We start from the raw sequence: 22,450 nt of genomic DNA on the forward strand, positions 1-22,450 counted from the left end.
TATTTACAAACACGATCGCTGCAACAAGAAGTTCCTTGTTCCAATTCAATGGCATTACATACACCCAACAGAGATGAGTCCCGATGGGTAGCCCTACTGTAGGAGACTTCTGTGAGATGGTGGTCAGGCAATTAGAATCTAGGATCATCCCTCAGCATTTACCCAACATCGTACTACATAAATGGTACATTGACGATATTCTCATCCTATGGAGGGTAAGGTAAAGCCAAACATATCGGCGTTTGTTGATTCATTCAATGATAACCTATATGGCTTGACCCTAGAAATGCACCAGCTCAAGCTTCCGAGACTCATTTCCTCGACATTAATATCAAGTTCGAGCAAACAGCAATCCACACGGAAGTATACCGTAAACCGGGGTCGGAACATCTATGTATACCGATAGGGTCGTGTGACCCTCCTCATTATAAATGGCATCCTTTAACCTACACACACTCCTCTTCTCAGATAGCTCTCCGAGCTGAGCTGAGGCGTATTGAACATATAGCCAAAGAACATGGTTATCCTGCGATCACATGTAGATTGATCCACAGATGGCATTGTTGCCAAGAACTTAGACCCAACCTAGGCACCCAACAAAGTTCCACCCAGTATCATCCTGGATACATACAATCTGTACCTTAAATTGCTATACACTGAGATTGCTAAGAACTAAGAATATTTGCATCGCTTATAGGAGATGTCCTACAATATTTGACATTTTATGGAACAGAAAAGACACCCCCAACAAAGAATGACTCCCGGGTGTGTACACCATTCCGATCATGGACCATAGATGGGACAGAAGCCTGGTCTACATAGAATCCACCAAGCACTGCCTAGAAGTGAGAATGAAAGAACACACAGCAGATATCCTACATGCGAGGACCATCACTGCTCTAGCCATCTACACCCCACACCCGGGCGTACAACCAATGTTCAATCAATCGAAGATGATCCACACTACTCAACACGTACACCATCTTAGATGGCTAGAGGCTATTTACATCTGCATGGCTACACTTAAAGATGGGATGAAATCACTCTGTCAATATCCTGGCAGGTGCTCGTAGACAAGAACTTACGATAAAGTACAGTGGTTAAAGGGGCGCATGCCTGAATGACGTTATCGATATCCACATGATAGAGAGTTTTGATTGGTGTTCCAGTTGAATTTAATTTAAATTGCATTCGTTCAGGAGTTATTAGTTACCTGAAGAAGAACCTGAGAATTCGAAAATGTTCTTAATGGTTTGTTTATTAGAAGACGCACACCCACCGGTAACAGGCTCAGTGGTATGTTTGTTTTTAAAAAAAACATCCAGCAACATTTAAAGCTGCTTGTGGTGCCATCTGTTAGGATATTTTGTTAAAAACTTTTTATGTTTTTAATTATTATAAAATGGCAAAAACCTTAATTTTAAGGTTAGGGATGAGTTTTATAAAAAGTTGTAAATGCTGATAACAAGTCATTGTTAAGTCCAACCCTACTCGAGATATGACATTACGACACATGACCCCTTTATCTCCCCACCCTCTTGACCTTTAACCACCAAAATTTAATGTCAATTCCCCTAATACACAAACCTCCCTGCAAAATTTCAGAAACAAAACTGCACCATAAACACACCAACATCCATACATACAGAAAAAACTCCTGAATTTTATTTTTGCATTTTTTGATGTTTCAATGGCCCCCTGATTCAAAAAATTAAAAATTAAATTTCGGTGGTTAAAGGTCGGAGAGGAGGGGTCATGGGTGATATCTCGAGTAGGTCAGACATAATGAAAATTTTAATTATTATTGGCATTTACAATTTTTTCAAAAACTATGTCATATCTCTAAAAATAGTGCTTTTGACTTTTTCTAATGATTAATAATGTAAAAATTATTTTTTAAATAAAATCTTGAAACAGGTGGTGATACATACAAAATTTTAATTTAAACTTAAATACAATAGTCATTGACTGCCACGGCCATTTTCGGTTTAAAAGTATAAATACGTATATAATAATTTAGGTAGGATCATTTTGATGCTTCTTTTTATGTTTTAGTGAATTTAATTATGTATAAAAATAGTAATTTTTAACTAACTCTTTCAAAATGTTTGTATTCCCAGTAAGGTATGATGTTTATTTGAATGAACAAACGTTTTCAAATCTCCACTGAGATCTGCTTCAGATTCGATGGTGTTTCAATTTTGGAATGCCAGGAATTCGAATTTTTAAATACCAATTAATTTGAATGTTTGACTTCTAATACACAATATTTCAAAGATTTGTGTCATACTTTAATATATAGGGACACAGTCCTCATACCAATGTTTTGGCTAGAAATTATATGAATAAAATGTTATTAACATTGGGGATCTTTTTCGTATGCATATTGCCATGCATATGAGAAAGATCCCCAATGTTATTTTAATTTATAATAATTGATTATACGGTTTATGTAAATACAATAGTTTTAAGAGTAAAAATGTACATCATTATAGTTGCATTTTAGTATGAATGATTTACCTCACATTGAAACTAAATGATAAAAGGAAACATCATTTTGTAACGTGTGTTGTTGTTTTTAATCAGACTGCCTTCCTTGCCCCTTAACCTTCTTTCAAGTGCCGAGAAAGTTAAGCACGAGCCCTTGCCTGCTTTTTAAATCATAAAATTATGAATTAATGATAAAAATATCATCAGCACATTCTGCAATTCATCTCCATAAAATTCTGAGCACAATTGTCATTTTCCTTTCGACCGTGGACACCACACATGCACTAAAATGTCTGATTTATGTATGCCCATGAATAGGGGAAAAAGAAAATTTTAGTAACATTATAATAGCTCTTTATTGCTTTTTCACTTAGAATGATACAATAAAATGTGAGGAATGACATTTACTATTATTTGTTTTACATATTTGATGAATCATTGATTCTGTTTGGGTGTGTACTTCTGGTTTTACATTTTTCTCATTTGTAAACGTTTACAGTTATAAATATTGTATGTATTTTTAAAGTCTTATTAGTGATACAATAATATTAAAAAGACTATTGTATAAGTTTGCATATTAGTTGATTGTTTCCAAAATTGGAAAAATAGTTCATTAATACTAGATTTATACACTGTCATATGATGATAGAAACTTTTTTTATAAAGCAAGTACTGTACATTCAGCAATACAAAATTGTTGTCGTCAGGCTAACGAATATAGAATAGAATGTTGCTCTGTGCAGTAGTCGTATAATATTCTCGAAATTTAAATATTCCAAGCATTTAAATTTCACAAGGAGATTCAAGAAGTACAAGAAAGAACAGAATTTAAACAGAATATAAAACACAAACAAAAATGAAAAATACAATGAAATTCCCAATTTTTATGGCATGAATTTGTAGTGCAATAATACATGGGACAACTAGGGTAGTGTGGTGTTGTGTTTGAAAATTTGAAGAAGTGTGATCCACAGTCGTATGGTTGAAAGTACAATACTTGCATTATAAAAATGATTTTAAGGCCCGACTGTGTATACATCTAGTATTATATCTAATTTGGCATTGACTTTAGAATACTATTTGTCTGTGATTTATTAAATAAGCTTATATACTGATACCAATTAGAATTATTATATAAATTTTGAGCTTTCAAATTTGAAGAGACTTGAATGGTGTAAGTTATCAACTTAGTATGCTGGAAATATTGTAGATTTATCCAAAATTTGGTGTAAATATAACTGAGGTTAGAATTTAACTTACATATCATTTTAGCAAAATGAGCAACTAGAATTATTGTGTTTTTTTGGTTTGTTGAGAGAGAGTTTTTCAAATTTTAGTAAGTCTAAAGCAGATCAGTAAGTAGAAAATCCTTATAAAAATAATTCCTTACAAAATAGTCAATTTACTAATCAACAGATGGCAGCATATTGTATGTTGTTTTTCCATTCTTTGGTCATTTAGAACAGGGGTGGCCAACAAGTCGATTGCGATCGACCGGTCGATTGCCAAGCCAATTTTGGTCGATCGCTAGCGATGTCTTGACTTAATGTATTATATTTGTAACCGAACGCAACTGTATGCATTATCATGCAGTTATGATTCGACTCATAAGCAGTGAGTGCACTTCGTACTGAAACACAGTGTATAAACATAGTATGTATTTCACACTCCTCCTCCCCACTTAGACTATGCCTATGACAACAAGTCGATCGCGACACATTTTTACGATAAAAAGTAGATCTTTTGTGCACAAAAGTTGGCCACCCCTGATTTAGAATATAAACACATGCTTCAAAATTTTAGTTTAGTTGGTTTAATTGAAAATTCTAAATTTGTAGATTTTTAATGAAATGAAATATTGCAGTTTTGTTGTTTTCATTTATTTATTATTATTTGTAATAGTATATTATTTTCTTTAGTAATAATAGTAACTATTAAATTGATTTCATATCATTTAGTTTTTCAGTCCATTCGCAATTAATGTTTGGTGGATATTTGTGTGTAATAAATACAAAATATTTGGTCATTAAAAATTTTATAGCATCATAAATCGAAATATGTATGTTTGCTATGTATTTTAAGGTATATGGTGTATTTTTATAGAAGATTTTGAGATAAAAATATGAATAGAAACCTTTGGAGAGTTTAAATTTTATGTTACTTGGCATGATATAATACTTCATACAGTAACATATTATGCCATAGTATGGTTTAGTAGGAGTATTGCATGATTCAGGTTACTAGATGGTAATTTTTGTGATGATGTAAAAATCTTATTCTGATCTTGATCAACAGATTATAAACAGTAAACTCAGTTGGCTATAAAACAGGTCATGTTCTGAGTTAATTTAGATTAGCTAAGGACAAATGTTCATCTAATTAATTTATTCTAGAGTTTTGTAAATAAATCTCAGCAAGGTATTAATTTAACAGGTGTCTTCTAGCTGTTTTATTATTATTTTTTCGTTGTGCACCTGCTCGTTCCGGCAGAACTCATCTACCTTCTATGCTGTATATATTAATGATTATGCTTTAAGATAGTCCTGCTATACTAGTTATGTCTAAATTATTACTTTTTATTGATATGAATTAATTTTCATGCCATAGAACTTACTGTTATAATATAAAATTTTAGTTTTTTTAGAAAAATAAACTATACTGATGTTTAAAATTTCAGAAAATTTTGATAAGAAACTTTTTTTTTAATTTACACTCCGAAACCGTGTTTTGTAATTTCTTTGGTGCTCAAACACAAAAAAATTGTTCTACTACTTAGACACAGCGTTTTCCTCATTTTTATTCAGTTGATATGGGTATTACTACACATTTTGGGCCCACAATGCCCCTCGTCAGTCAACTAAACATGTAGTAATACCCGTATCAACTGAATAAAAATGAGAAAACGCTGTGTTTAAGTAGTAGCACAACTTTTTTGTGTTTGAGCACCAAAGAATAACTTCGATAAAGCTATCAAAGTATGTTTATCATTGATTTTTAGAAATTACTTTAGCATAAGGTTACAATTTTTCTTTTAATTTTAAATAATAATGGATAGTTGGAAAGAATATGCAATGCAAATATTTGAAATTCTACTTGACTTGCCATCAGATTAATTAATATGTACTAAGCATGACATTCAAATAGAATTTAGGTGAAGATTGTTTTAAGGCAAAATATGTTATTCTTTATATAAGAAAATTATAACCTGTTTAATACCTGATTTATAATTTAAAGCAGCCTGATAAAAATCTCAAATGTTTTGAAGATTTTTATCGGGCTATCTTAAATTATACTTAAATTTTGATTGATTGTACTTACATTGCAGTGTCTGCATTAAGAATGTGTATTGATATATCAAAAACACACGTCCAGATTCAGATATTTAGCAAATACTATAAAAAATTTTACTCAAAACTCACTTTCTTATATCACAAATAACTGAAACAAGTGTTGTTATTGAACAAATTGTGCTGTCTAGTTCAGCTGTTGTCGACTTCTATTTCTCGACATCCATCATCGCAACAAGCTTCTAAGAGCTTGTTGAGATCCCGGATACCAAAATATTTATTTAAAGTGTTTAAATAAATTACTATATATCGTGTACCACATGCATTAAAATAAGCTGGTTAAACTCCCAGCTTCAATAAAGGTCGGAAACCGCTGACCCAGATATCAGCTGATAATGGCAGTAAAAAAGTAAACTGTTTACTAAGATTGAAGTGTTTATCAAAATGATATTACAATAAGATAAATGTTTAAATAATCAGTCAGTTTTGTTAATTCGTTTTACAGATAATGACTATAAATTTATTTGATTCAAAATTTCAAAGATTTAAGTAAGTTTTTCGTGGCATCTGAAAGTGAAAATTGATTGTTTCATTGATAAAATCAGTACAATATATTTAATTGTTCTTAAAAAGCAATATCTATATTTAAAAGTATGTTAATAAAAATTGAATGTTGAAATAACTTAATGAATAATAATTTTTTAAAGTTTTTGAAAATGAACAATTGTATTTTTCTTCAGCTTATTGACATAGTTTTGTGATTATTCTTGAAAAGAAGTGTCTTTTTAGAAATTCCATTTTTTTCAATCAGTCATAAATCGGGAATCAGTTAGGTCATAACGACAGATATTTACTATATTTAAATAAGCAAAATATATAATGTTTAATCTTAAAAAGCAATCATTTTATAACTTAAAATTATATTTTAGTGTACAGTAGAATCCCGGAAATTCGACTTTCAATTACTTGACATTTCGTAAAACTTGCCGTATCGTTTGAGAAAAGAAATACGTGTAATCTAATTTTTATCTCCGTAACATTACACTGGAATCAAATAAGTTAATAGCATCAATTCCACATATAACAAAGAATATTACCCTTTATCCAATATGCCACTACAAAATGCCATCATGCATATCTTTAACTCAAAGTAACCACCAACTAGTCAATAGTTTTTTTTTTTAAATTAAAATTTAACTAGAAATAGAAATAGTCACTATTGGTATGTTATTAATGTGTGCACAGATTTGTACATATAATACCTTTACAAAAGTTCTGCTGTTTAGACTATCAAATTTGCTATCTGTAAAACTTGTCATTTTCAGTAACCCTCTGCCTTCTCAGTCCACATTAGTCAAGTTTGTGGGACTCTACTGTATTTTGATGTAATTTACAGCATTAAACATTTACTGTCATGTACTGTACATATATAGTGAAAATTCATAACTGACAGCTCTCTAAAATGAATCCTCCTCTGAAATACAGATTTTGTGGTCTTGTATAAAAAAATTATAACTACAATCGACCTCTTAAGCTGACGTACTTCATTATGGACACAAAATGCAGTTGTTGTCTAGACTTCTCTTAATGAACACAGTAGATTCTCGCCAAATCAACTTCTTTGTTTGGAGTTTTTGCGGTTGCAGTTAAATCAATTCCAAAAAATTCAATACTGTATTCCCCGTAAAGTTCTTAATTAACTCTGGCTTTGTCAACCGAACAGGGCCGTCAGTTGACAAAGCAACCGAATATCTTCCGAGCCACTTTGTGGATTTCAATTGCCGGAGACAGACTCTACCATCAGCAGTTTGGAGTTTCTTTTCGAGAATGCTTGTGGCGGTTATTACAAATGATTCGAAGACAACACAGTGTCGTAAATGCAGTAGGAAATACCATCACTGCAAACTGTTACGTGTATATAATTCCAAGATCTCAGTTGAATGCAATAACCAAGATATGAAATAATCTTTTAGTCACTTTCTGAGATTTGGAAAATGAAGAATAATAATGATGTGGCAATGGCCTCTGAAATGACATCTGCTATAGAGCTACCAATAGTCTTACAGTACGCAGATAGGACTATATGAACAAACTCAAACGAACTTTACATTAAAATAAAAGATGCAGATTGCAAAAACGCTAGCAAAAGATTTAATTACGCGTAGTGAGAAATGGATTGCTACTATCAGTTGTGTTTACAACTGAAGTTTTAAAAAATAATACTAACTCTCATCACTCAGTGTAATGTTACTCATTTCTATTTTTACTTTTCCTCTGTTATATATAATAGAGGAAAAGTATGGCGATCGGTCAAAAAAATGATCCCTCTCAAGATTTTACATTTTTGGACTTAGGACACTTTGAAACATTGAGAAATCAAAAAAATTAGAGGAGGGGTAATGTGTGTGTGGGGGCACGATTTTGTTCATCCTGTTTGAAGCTTAATAACTCCCGTGCTTTTTGTCGAAAATTTCTGAAATTTTGCAGGAAGGCTTGTTTATTAGGGCGATTGGAACTATGAAATTTTGGTGGTTAAAGGTCGAGGGGGTGGGCAAATAATGGGGGTCACCTGTATCTCCAGTATCTCCAGTAGGGTCGGACATAATGACGATTTTTACTCGTTATTAGCAATTAGTTTTTTTTTAAAATAAAATTCATTTCAACCCTCAAAATTAAGGTTATTGCCATTTTATAATAGTTAAAAATATAAAAAGTTTTCAATATATGATAACAGATGGCGCCACCAAAATTTAAAATTGCCGGGAAAGTTGTGCAACTCGCTTCTAGTTTATTTTGTATGGTATGTGTATTACATGTTCAGGAATTAAAATAGTGCAAGCTACCTTTTAAAGATAATTTTCACAAAATTTTTCACGTACAGACACTTCTATGAAAACAAGTGTCCGTCATAGAGTAGTTCTATACTCACATATTCATTTTTTCTCTCACTCAGACTGATACAGGTTTAATGTGATCTAGAAATGTGTCCGCGCGTGCGCTATATATATAGTTACTATATTACTGTCGTCATTATTTTTATTTCTTGTTTTGAATTGTACGAAAATAATTTTTTATTATTTGGTTGCGAAGCGGTAATAGTGTCAAACTCGATCTCCTGGAAGCCGTTATCACTGTTGCCAACCTTGGGGGGAGAAAATGATCGTATTTACCCCTTGAAATTACCGTACAGCCATTTCGAGCAAGCTCTATATAGACCTTGACCTCCAGCCATTACACTTACGCCCTCTATCCGTAAAAATATTAACTAGGAATTCCCTATTTCGGAATCTTTTTGAGACTCCATTTTACAATTATGACGTTTTCACGACTCGTCTTATTAGGGTTTCTCGAACGGCATCCCGGAATCCCGGTTGCTTTTTTAACCCGGGAAATCCCGCAAATTTCTTAAAAATTCACTTTTTTCTTATTAGTTTTATCCCGGAATCCCGGGACGAGCAAAAGACCGGGAAATGAGAAACCCAACCTCTTATAAGATATGGTGCAAAACAAACCTCCGAATGGGCATAATGTAAAATTTTTATTATTTTTTTCTTCATATAATTTCAACACCCGATTCGACTTTTGGAATATTTAATTGGACTGTTTCAACAATTAACTGTTATTTCGGTATTAAGGCGTATTTCTGAAACTACTGTACTGTACATAGTACGGCGACCGAAATTATTGTACAGATGGCAACACTGGCTATTATGCTTTGCCAGGAAAGCTATTGATGCTGGCTATTATTAATTACGCTCGAGATATAATAATGTCGACTCCTACCGAATGTTTATAGACGTAAACACAAACAGCAAATTAGCATAATACGATATACAGAATTAATGTTGAGATGAAACGAAGCGTTTTTTTGCATAAATTGATAATTTTCATAATAGAATCCTTACTTTTTGTACTCAGAGTTAGAATATCTGTATGAATGACACAGAATTTCGACCGCCATACGCCATATTTAGTCCATTTGCTTATTGTATTACTCTTACATTAAAAAAGATACTCCATTGTCGAATGAAAATGGATAAATATGCAAGTAAATAGGCAGTTCACTCGCATATTTTATCCATTTAATCCAGAAAGGAAAAGGTGAATAATGTATACAGTAGTAAGAAAGGATCAAACATGGTGGCAACTTTCTGGAACGATTTTCCAGGAAGGCGCCGCTAACCTTTCGAAACGGGTCCGAGGGAAAATCCACGATGACGATGGCATCATACAGCTCTTTACAAATAGGAAAGGTGAATAGTAAAATACTTTCGATACGAACGATATCGAAAGAACTTTGTTTTTATCAAAACAGTTGCTATTATTATCATTTTCCTCGTTACGTCGTGATAACGCGAGTTTAAAACGTAATCGCAACTTTGTGTTGTGTCTGCGCAGACAAGCTCAACGGGTTTTTAGTAAAATTATAATTCTAAATTATACTTTAAATTCGTGAGTGTCGTGCGATTACGATCAGCGGAAACGTGCATAAAACGTTGCTCTTCTTTCTTCAGATTTTATAATAGTATAAAAAGAAAAATTTTAAAACCGAACCTGCGTAAAATGACTTATTAACGTTTATAAAGAATTTCACCAGGCAGTTTGATTACAATCCGACTGTTTTAGTTTATTACGCTTGCATTTAAATTAATTTAGATTTTTCTCCTTGGAAGTTTGATTTAAAATTAGTTTTTTTTCCCCCCTTCACATAGGCAGATTTAATGGCGGATTATGCAGTTATTCACTACTTTTCCCGATTTATCTAGTTAATTTTTTTTACTTTTGTAACATTTACAAAATCATTTTTTGCCTGGCTGCTACGTAATTAAACGTTATAAATGGGAAAATGAAAGTTTTATTATTTAACCGGTGGGTTGTCGGAATTTACTTTCACTTTCGAATTGGCTTGGAAATAATTGCTCGACCCGTCGCCGTATATAATATATGTATATAAGGATATACGTGGAAAGATTTTGCGAAAAAGTGGATTTGCTTGAAAAGTCATGGATAAAATGGGAAGGAGGCTGAGTTTGGAAAAGAGGGTGGGGGTACGTTGGAAACCCGTGGGAATCCACTTTCTAGCTTCTCGGCTTGGTTGCACGCCGTAGCGTGCACTTCCTTTTTTAAAGCATCTCACACCCATTCGAATGACAAATTTTTCGTTTCGTCCTTTCACCGACGACGTCCGACGTCAATAAGAGCATTCGTCTCGAGATCCGCATTTACTGTCTCCGACAATTATTATTATCATTATTATTCGCTGCCCTTCTTTCATCGCGGCTAAGGGTGGATCTCTCCCGTATTGTTAATCGTTTCAACTGCTACTCTAGTGTTTCTAGTTAAATCGTCTCGTGTGTGTAGGGCCGGCACGTGACGCCTGCTTAAATTGATTTCGTCACTTTGTCAGTAATGTCGCGTTAAGAAATTGTTATGAAATAAGTTACTTTCGATTTTTACACGTTTCGTTATTTGTTTGTTTTTTAAATTAGGTTTTTTTCCCGCTCGATAAAAGAAATATCTTTTTTAGATATCTAAATCGAATGTTTAGGATTTTTCGTAGTTAACTGTTACTTTTATTTCGTTGATATCTAACGAATAATTCTGTTAAACTTTTATGGGAAGTTGGGCGTGTTTCTCCAAACACCTCTCCCTCTTACTACTAATTAAATATAATTACAGTCGGCGTTTTGTTTATACGTATTAAACCCCATTTATTGATAGATTTGCAATAAAATATATTGTTAAAACAGGAATTTCGTTCACCTGTTCGCATCAGTGGCGAATTTTTTGCGTTTCCTGAGATAATATCTAAGATGTACAAACAAACCGAAAGAAAAAAAAAATGGAGTAGCCAACGGAATCGATGCAGATAAAAATCAATACAGGCCGTACTTGAAAAATAACGTCGTTAGATTTAATTAACTCGAGCATGCAACAAGCTATCGACATCACTAAAATGTATACCGTATCCTATTTATACGACGTAATGGCGGATTGTAAATTAGTTACAAGCGAGAGAAATATTAAAACGGCGATTTAAAATGCTACAGAATTTCGATTAATATTTTAAGTTAACGCATCCGTAACACTTTTATTTTATAACTCGGATATTTTTCCGACAGTCATTTTTCAGAAGAGTAACGATGCCGTTAAATACGAGCGTTAGTACTATATATAACAGGTGAACCTGTTTATTTCCCTTTTTTTTCCGAATTAATTAAGGAGTTTTGTAGAGAATATATCAATTACCGTTTTCCCGATTCACCTAATTCCGAAATAATTGTGTAGGGGTATAGATAATCGGTAGAATATTAAGCAATGTTTTTCCGATTTATTTTGTAATAGGCGAAGGTACGGGTGGAACGGATTGAGCTTTTTCTCGTCTATTGAATTCTCGATATGCTGGTAATACAATAAACCTGCTTTTAGTCTCGTCTGCAAACATATAATAAACTTATCTTCCACTTTTATGGTCTTTTTTTTTTCTTTTTAATATATAATTCGAAAGCTTTAAGATTTGTTGGTAAATCTGAAGATTAAGATCTTTTTTCTTTCGTGCCTGGCCCACAGACTTGTCTTTTACGGCTCGTATGGCCTTCAGAAAAAGGTTCCAGATCCGTGATTTAATGAAAATCTAAAGAATAATCCACAACTGCTCAGCTGTTTGGAATAAAATAATTCGGTTAATGTTACCTTACGGGCCAAGATGGCGGCTCGTCTCTGATTCCAGCAAGGAAACAGTGTGGCGCACGTTCTAACCTAACCTATTTTAATAATTTGGTTGCTAATAATTATGGTAATTTATTAGAATAGGTTAGGTTAGGTTAGTTAGAGCGTGCGTCCCACTGTTTCCTTGCTGGAATCAGAGACGAGCCGCCATCTTGGCACCTAAGGTAACATTAACCAATAATTCAAAACAGAAAACTCTCGAACTGTGCAGAATTCTATTAGAAATATTTTCATGGAAAATATATAGGCCCTATCATTCGCATAGACAATTTTTGATAATTTTAAATTTGCTATCGTATTTTTATCTGAAAATTTAACGATTAAGTGTAAATTTTCCTCCAATATACCCGCAATTTTAAAGCAATCTCGACGTTTTTTAAATAGTCATATTTTTTTTTTATATAGGCCTATACAAGTTTATCATAAATTCTGCGACGTCATCTTGTTGGCATCGTTCCTACCGTGACCTTTAATACAAGATTTCTTTTTTAAGATAGAATTTTCCTCTTGACCAATTTTTCCTCCTCTTTCGGACGATTGCAAATTAATTTAACTTTTAATTTTCTTACTTTTTTTTTCTTTTCTGTAAGAAAATTCGATTATTTTTACGACATACAAGACTGCAAAAGTTAGAAAACGTAACGAGAAGTACACGTAAGTCCTATATATAGTTAGCGATATGTTTGTAGATAATGAAAGGTGGAGGAAATACACCCCACACTCATTAGCATTTACTTTTTTTCCTCATTATCCGCTAATTTAGACGAAAAAATTGAAATAGTTTCCGAAACTAGTTTCAAATTCGATCGTTTAGATATGGCGAGTTGTGTATAACCGCTTTTAAGTGACTCGATAATTTTCATCCGGGGGGGGGAATCGCTGCAATCGAGCTTCGTGAAAGAATTTCTTTAAAACTTTGCGTGTGTACTGTTAGATTCGGACCTCGCCGGAATAATTATAATTTACCTCAAGGGCAGATCGAGAAAAAATAAAGCGAACTGATTAAAAAAACCTACTGTATCAGATACCCAGCTAAGAAGCTATTTACAGCGGATTGAATTTCGACCTTCGGATATTCAGCAGGATGCAAGGAACACAAGTTTAGTTTCACTTTTGTTTTTTCGCTTCCTCTTCAAACTCGTTGATAAAGTTTCGATTCGGATAAACAAACGGGTTTGCAGTATCGTACCGACGACGATAAGAGCCGACGAACTTTAGTCGACGGACAGATGCGACCCGTGCGTGCGATTCTTCCTCGTTCGGTGGCACGAAATCTAACGCCTTTGCACTACGGAATTAGGTGGAAATCGTATTTATACCCCGTGAAAATGATTAGACTCTGACACGATCGGATACACCTGTTTCGATAAACTAGATCGCGTCGTGGACCACTGACCTGGCGTCCTTTTCGAGGACACGAAATCAAGGTTGTCAAAACGTCGTTAGTATTCTCTCTCCGTCGCCGGTTCGCTTTCGAAAATACCCGCCACCGTTTTCTATTGTTAACCCAATATAATTGTTTTATTTTACTATATTTAGGACGCTGTGACAAGGACGGATTCGTTCCCCCGCCCGGCATCGAACGTTTCTAATCCGAGAACGATTAATAATAATAATGGATTAAGACGGGTTACCGTATCACAATACCGTAGGCTACTGCATTGGTTCTATTGTTGCGTTTCCTGCGGCGATGTACATGGCTAGAGTTCGGTGCTTCCTGTGCATTACCGGAAGTGACCTCTCACCCGTCACAAATTAACGTTTCGCTCCACTTCCTCTAGTACGGCAATAAGTGGCGAATTGTTTGTCCGTCACACCGTTTCCCGCGACACTCGGTTTACGGCCACGGATTTAGCCACGCACGGACCCACCGAATTAGGTCATCGGATTACCGTCGTAGATGAGCGTTATACGCGGGTTTCGAATAACTATCGTCTCAAGCGTTCCGGATAAGATAGGAAATTCCGTAGGGGTTCGGAACACTAGGAACAAACCGACGGAATAACACGAAAATCTCTTTCACTTTCGTGGTGTGACGTCGTCGAGCCGTACACGTAACTTAATACGATAGTAAGCGTCGTCCAATAGGAAGCCGTTTCGTCTGTTATTTCTCCCCACCCTCCGATAGTGGCGAGTTCTCGCGAGGAACTACAGCTGGTTTGTCATTGCTCCTTTCGATGCGGAACGTACGCGCGAATTGGCTGCCGGTGTGGTGATCCTTCGTTCTCCCTTCGACTTAAACGGGGATCGTTTCCGTTCTCTCCACCGAATCCGTATCCCAATCATGCTACCCGTGTCCTCCAGCCTTTAAAAAAAAAGCACTGGCCAGGATGAAAGTACTGAAGAAAATCAAGTTATTCGGTTAGTAAAAACAGCCGTTTTTAACCTATTCGCTTCTTTTATCTTAAAGCTTCTTAAACGGGGACGTGTGTCGTAACACGGGGACGATTTCTACCCGGAACGTGGGTTACGCAATGCTCCGAATCGCGGATATTTGTAATTCTTAAAACGTTACGCCCGCCTCTTTCTTCCCGTTTAAACGGGGGAGTGGATATAATAATACTTTTGGCATTTCGTTCGATACGAAAGTTCGTTGCTCCCGTAAAATAGACGTCAATTTTGCCACAGCGATCTTCGATTTCTTCCACCGTCGATCGATAATCTCGGAATTTTCCGACACTACGTTTTTGTTAGACGGATGGCACTCGCTTGTCTGGCAAATCGTTGGCGTTTAGTGGTGAAGCGCGTTACAAAATTGGGAATTTCCGAGGATTTCCGTTTTCCGAACGTATCCTTTGCCGGGAGCGACGCCATCGGATCTTCCTTTTTTTTTTAAAATATATATTTAACGGACGAAGAGTTCGACAGCTGGACCGGACCACCTGGACCGGATCGCGAGCAACGGATGTATTTCCGCCCGCCGGCTAGGTAAACATTAGCCATGCCAATTGGATTAGTATGCTCGACGCCGAAATATCTAGGAAGAGAAGTATCCGGTCGCACGAATCCCCTTTCTCGATATTTTTGACAGGTTCAAATCGTACTTTCTGCCCGATTGTTCGGGTATATTGCCCAGACAGCTGCCCGGGCTTCCGGAACAGCTGGTGGGCAGATGTGTACCACCGAGACGGCATCTCGTCACACTGCGACAAACAAAAGAATTAATGACATCACAAAGGCGGCAGAAGTGCGAATTTTGAGGTACTGCCCCGAAGTAAAGTGGTCTGTAGCTAAGGAAACGGTGTTTTGTTGGTGTTGCGTGTAGGAGTGTCGAACTGGTGACGACCCCCCCCCGTGTTAGAAATTCAATTGTGAAATGTGATAAAAACGGTTTTAGGAAAAACGGTAGTTTTTCGGAATCGTTTTCGTGATAAAGTTCCTGCTCTCTGTCGTCATCAATTTGTGTCACTGTTAGATTCCCCTTATTTAAAACTGTAGCTAGTTCAATTCTTATCACTTATTCCCAATTTATTTATTTTTTCTAACTATTTTAAATGAAATTCGTAGCTTATTAAAACAGAATACAGACATGAATGTAATGTGAATAAACAGTTAGCATTTTATTGTAACACTCGTATATGTTTGATCACTCCGTATATGAGTAATGATTATTCTAATTGCAAAAAAAAACTAAGTCTGACTGTTATGACTGTATTAACAATATACAAAAGTAATTTTTTCTTCTTACAAATGTAAATAAAAACGATTACGAATTATTGTACGGTAAGCAGTTGAGGATAATTGTTTTTTACGTGTCTTTCTATGGAGAAAACTTTTTTGGGTTGATTTGTAATATTATCAAATGAAAATACTGTATTAAAATGAAAGATTGTGAACATACTTACCAATGAATTAATTTACTCTGCTGTTGGATTAACAAAAAAATAAATACATTTAGGTATTATCTTTGCAGTTTTATCCCCCCTTTTGACCCACTATATTTTACAGAATTAAGTTATGTGATAAATTTAGACCAAAATATTCACTTGTCTAGGCTGGCGGTGCCCAAACTACGGCCCCCGTATCAAATCTGGCCTTCGAACGTATTTCGTACGTCACTCGTAAATGATAGAAATGGGCTACTTTTCCTTTATACAAAATATTTGTGGCCCGTCTAGTTAAGTTTGGGCATCGCTCGTTTCCGAATTTTATAGCTTCGAGCTGTTGGCTTAACAATTTATCAAAATATGACTATTATTTACATTAGCGTATTAAATACTTTAGATAAGAAATTAAAATATAAATATTTTTGAATAGCTAATAGATAAAAATAATTCATTTTTCTTTGTTATTACCTTTATATATATAAATTATATGTAGCTTATCTGCAGTTTGTCAGAAGTGGTTTTACAAAAGTCTAGTTAATTGAAAGAAGCAGATTTATGTCTCGAAAACAAATCAATTAGTAAATCTTTTAGCCTTCTTCCTGTTTATAAATAACTCGAGGAGCGGTCGGAATTTTGGTACCGTTACGGTAAAAAAAAGAGACGTAACTCGACTCGTATTTTACAAATTAAATAACCAGATAAGTAGTAGTTAAAAATATAAAGAATAGATTTTGAATAACTTAATACTTAAAAATAATAGACAGACTTCGCGTTGAAGTTTTATATAATACAATTTGATCCGATTTTTTTAAAATAATTGCGAGGGATAATTATTCAAGTTTAATCTTAATATTATTTATAACAGATTATATTCAACAGCTGTGATTTCCAACAGTGCTTTTGAGGCCTTTATTGGGTGTGTTATGCACACAGTTGGAAGTCACTTAGGAGCACAGTTGGGTACCATAAGACACAAAATGGTGGGAAAAAAAATTGATTTGACAGAGTAGGAGTTCATAATGGGCATTTGTTTGTTCAACCGAATCTTTAGTCATGTACCAGTACATATTTAAACGTATTTTTTAACTAATTCTAAACAGATCCTTCCTGAAAATAATATTAACTATACGAGCAAAAAGAAAAAGGAATAGTTTTAATTAATGCTTATCTAGAAAATACCTATTTAAAAACAAACAAAAAATTAGTCAATGTTTATAATCTGTTGGGTAATACAGAAAGGAAAGTGAAAGCTACTTTAATGTTTTATTATATCAGATTATTCCTTGTAGAAGTCCTGAATATTATGTAAATTATAATAAAATTTTCATTTTTAATTGCGCAAATTTGGAATAGAAAGTATATCAGATTCGTATTTCCAGGAAAAGTGCAATTACATGTTTACGAAGGAAGTCGAAGCTTCGATGTGTGAAGGGTGTAACTCGGACGGGAAAGGGATTGGAAACAGACTTTTTATTTCTATTATACATCACCGTTCTAGAATATAAGGGGGGAAAATCAGCATAAGAATGGAGACTGATGAAAAGAGAGGGAAAAAGATTGATAATTCTATCAATGAAAACTTAACAAGTAAATCAGAAGAAAGCTAAAATATTCAAAAGCATAGAAACATTATACTTTAAATAATTATAATTAACTTTATTAATAAAGTGTTAAGTAAATATTATAGATTTTTTTTTTTATTTACAATGAATTTTGTATTATGCTATATTGCTAAATAAGATAAGCAAAATATACTTCATTCAGTTAAGTCTGCTAAAATATTTTTAACAATCTGTTTGTTAAAAAAAAATCTGTTCGTTACATTAAAAATCTCTCAGCGAATATTAAGGTGTTTGATTAAGTTTTTTATTTATTTAATTCTGCTGGGCAAGGGTATGATTTAATCTGTTTGTATTGTCTAATTTAATTTTTTCTTTATTTAAATATGGTATTGCTTTTGAGTTGAAAGTTGTTAAATCAGTTGCATATTTTCTTATGGCATTTTACATAATTAAGGTATCTGCTTCTTAAAATGAAACTTTGATTATTATTAGTTATAAAAATGTTAGTAACGAGGATTTAGTATAAAATAACATTTAATCGGCAAATCAACAGTAAATGTTGCAGTATAAATGAATTAAAGTTACTCGAACGTCTGTGCTTTTAAGATTATGCGTAATAGTTTACGGGTATCCCTCGATTAACGCGGTTAATTAATTCCTCGACACTACGGCACGTATCGGAATTGCATTAAGTAAATACGGTATCTATGTTAAGTAAGTACGGCTGATAAAGCCGCATTAATTAAAACTCCTGCCACGAGTTCTTGATTGTTTAAATTTAAAGTCAAATGATTGCCAGACGAGATCGGGCCATATTCTTGCTACTATCTGCAATCGTTTGGCTATAATATAACTATCGGACTTAGAGCTTTGTAATCTTAAATATAGGCAAATATAAACTATAGTTTCAGTGTTTGGTGGACATTCTCTATATTTTTTAAAATACTTTTTCATAAATGTGTGGGAAAATTTATAAATGTAAATTGTAAGTACTACTACTTTATATTTTTAAACTATGCTAACTATGCTAACTGAAGTATTCCAAGCAAATGTGTTGAATATTACTGGAGAAGCAATATTACATATCAAGAAATGTAATATGATGCTGATTTTTTATTCTGTGTACAGTATAACATCTGTATATTGTAAATGTTTCATTTGCTCTCAAATAACTTTTAAATTTCAGCAGTGTTCATATGTTAATATCGAAAAGTTTAAAAAATGTTTGTTTTATTAGAGGAAATATGTTAAATAATAACGTGTAATAAACGCTAAGTCAAACTTCCTTAATTGGAAATTCTTACTAACTTGCGTTTTATTTTCATTCCGGCTTGACTGCCATAGATCTGATTAGTTCCGGGCTTCTGTAAGTTGAAGTAGTTTGAGATTATATTTTGCTAATTTAAAATCTAGAGTCTTTATTTCTTGTCTAATTGTGTGTGTGATCTTTTGCGCTTTCTAACAGATAACGATATCATTAAGTTGAAAATTGGTATATTGTATAGAATTACTCTTCATACAGCAGAATATAAAATTCAAAATTTTAATGCCCCTTTCTAGTGATGTAGTGAGGGGGGTGCAAGGGGGTGTATTATGCACCGGGCACCACTCGTAGAGGGGTGCCAAAATGGTCTCCAAGACAAACTGTGTGTGTTTCTGGAGGGGGCGGGGGTGCCAATAAAGTGTTGGGCGCCAGTTATGTTCGCTACGCCACTTCCCCTTTCATATCTAAAGTAATGCTCTTATTTTTAAGTGCAATTGGACCAATCAGTTCTTACACTTCAAAATTATTTTCAAAATGCAAATTGACATCTTACTGAGTTAGTGTCCAATCAAATTTATGAGTTCCTTATTTGGAACTAAATATTGATAGTGTGTAAAGATTAAACTGTGTGTTGACATTTTTATTCCAAAGTAAGAATTACTAACAAGAGAAAACAAAACATTTTTGTTGTTAGCAGACAAAATGTCGTAAACAGTGGGGAGGGAAGCAAGAAAAAATTAGAAATTGCAAAAGAATTCGACATTCCATTGAGTATTCCTCTTATATATCCGAAAAACAAGAGGAGGATTTTCGGAAAGCTTTATTGAATAACAGAATCGAACAGAAAAAGAAACCACAGATATGAGAATCCGGATGCTGAAAATTGCATGCCGAAGTGATTCGTACATTGTAGAGAAAAGAATATATCTGTTGATTGAAAACTTACAGAAAAAGCTGAACAATTCAGACAATTGGAATTGGATTGATAGAATAAGAGAGTGCAACAAATGGATGATGTGCCAAGGGAAAAATCCTGTCTACTGGGAGGACATTCTGTATGGAAACTGATCCTATTTAGGTGTTAGACATGTGAAGAAAACCCAGAAAACTCCACAGCTTTGGCACTTTAGAAAAGAATATTTCATTCTAAATAATTTATCTAAGGCTGTAATGCACTGTCTAAAGTACTTGGTTTTATATATTTTTTGTTAATTAAAAAAGTTTTTATGCCAAGAGATAGTTATTTGTTGCTACCTACAAAATTGGCATCAAGTGTTCTTTTGATTTTAGTTGTTCTGTATGTTTAGATTTATTGATAATGCTATTACGAGTCAATAAATCTGTGAATAGACAATGCTGAACTTTTTGGCAAGGAAAAGTGCTTATTTACTTTTAATTACTATTGTTTGCAACCATTTGATTGACAGGAATGAAAGGTAATAGCTAAGAAACACTATATTAAATTGACAGCACAAAGCATTTCACTTTACCACAAAAAGTGATAGATCTTAAATTATTATACAGTCACACGATCACAATATTTAATCATTTGATCAATTAATCAATTAGCAATTGCTAAAATATAAACCAAGTAATTGGATTTTAATTATTTGTATTTAAAACATATAGGAAAGAGCCAATTCTTGTCCACTTTAATTTAAAGGTTGATAATAGATATCAAAGCAATTAACTAAATGTTTCTATATTTTATTGAAAGTATTTATTAAATGATAGTAATTTTAATTTGAAATTTAATGTAGAGGGAAGCGAAATTGCCATCTGTTTGAATTTTTAATAATTAGGTTAGTTTTTAATTAATTTTAAACATTAAAAGAAAAATCAAATTTAGAATTGGATTTAAAAAATCAAATCCCTGTAGACAAGTAGATGTTACCAAGGTACTGTATGTAATAAATCTGCTTCAAGATTTATAGCTTATAATTTGGTAACACCTTTCCTCAGTTTGTGTAATTAAGTTTCAATTCTCTGAATAAATATTTTCTCCTGATATTAATTCTAATTATTAAAATTCTTTAGCGATAACGATTTTATCTATTTCAAAACCAAATTTTAAAACATTGAAATTCTAGCCTCTGACATTGGATTGTTTGGTTACGTGATGATCATCATCAAGTAATGATTTAAGTTAACAATTTATTTGGAATTTATTATTGATATTGACTGTAAAATCTATAACTTCTAGCAAATTTTCTAATATAAAAGTTTTAAATTTTAATGATAAATATATATATATATTTTTTTTTCCAGCGTCATCTCACACCAGAAGTTCAAGTGTTCCAACAAATAACCTTCCGCCAATTGTCTTCCATGGAGTTCACGGAGAAAATATTCGCCTTTCTCGTAGCGGTGCTGTTGCTCGAAGAGCTGAAAGTTTCTGCAAGGGCATTACGTTCAGCGATCGACCCGTGTGCATCAACGAGAGAGTTTATTTGAAATTTGTAGAAACCTCCAGCAGTTGGAGTGGTGCTCTACGTTTTGGCTTTACGAACAATGATCCTATAAATTTTCGTTCTAGTCTGCCAAAGTACGCCTGCCCGGATTTGACTAATAAACCGGGTAATTGGGCAAAAGCGCTCGGTGAACGATACGCCCAACCCGAAACAGTTGTTTTTTATTACGTAACTGAAAATGGAGATGTATATTTTGGAATTGATGGGGAAGAAAATGGATTATTTTTTAGTGGTGTAAATACATCTGGCCCACTATGGGCTCTTATTGATATTTATGGTAATACTGTGGGAGTCGAATTTGTAGGTAAGCATTTATTTATTTACTATTTAGATATAATATAATTAGTTTACGTATACATAATATGCATTCTTACATCATGAAATATGCATAAAGTTTTTCTTACTCATTCCAAAATTCGAACATATAGATGTTTTTAATACAGGTATACCTCGAGTTACGTCGTTCCCGATTATATGTCGTTTGTCAAAAAAGTATATGGAAAAATAAAAATCAAGTTATGTCAGTTTTTTCGACTTTAAATCCGTCCGCCACAAACATTGAAGTCGTAATATCACTAGAAAAGCGTTGAAAGCACATAAGATCATATTAAAATATGTACATTTACAGTAAATGTTAATATAATCATCATAAATCCTAGAGAACGAAACATGAAAACATCTGTGTTTCTGTGTTGTCGTCTTATTTAGCGGTCTTTAAGTGCTCATTAATGGCGTTTCCTCACGACATAAGTCGAAACTACGACTTACGTCGTAACTACACAAGTAAATTCGACTTACGTCGCCTCTCCTGGAACCAATT

General features: G+C 33.6%; 1 protein-coding gene across 2 annotated transcripts in view; it reads left to right on the forward strand.

Annotated features, from left to right (window-relative positions):
• The window catches only part of neur (E3 ubiquitin-protein ligase neur), a 43,006-nt gene that overhangs the window by 4,825 nt on the left and 15,731 nt on the right, over positions 1–22,450 (forward strand). Inside the window, exons 1-2 of one of the 2 annotated variants that reach the window (XM_067276813.1) lie at positions 14,620–14,867; positions 21,428–21,934. In XM_067276813.1, the coding sequence (XP_067132914.1) occupies positions 14,837–14,867; positions 21,428–21,934 (538 nt within the window). In that variant the 5' untranslated portion in view covers positions 14,620–14,836. Of the gene's footprint in view, positions 1–14,619; positions 14,868–21,427; positions 21,935–22,450 lie in introns of those variants that run through there. The other variant, XM_067276812.1, reaches the window with a different exon arrangement.

This window comes from Centruroides vittatus, unplaced genomic scaffold (genome assembly GCF_030686945.1).
Source record: "Centruroides vittatus isolate TY-2023 unplaced genomic scaffold, ASM3068694v2 contig_717, whole genome shotgun sequence".
NCBI classification, from domain to species: domain Eukaryota; kingdom Metazoa; phylum Arthropoda; class Arachnida; order Scorpiones; family Buthidae; genus Centruroides; species Centruroides vittatus.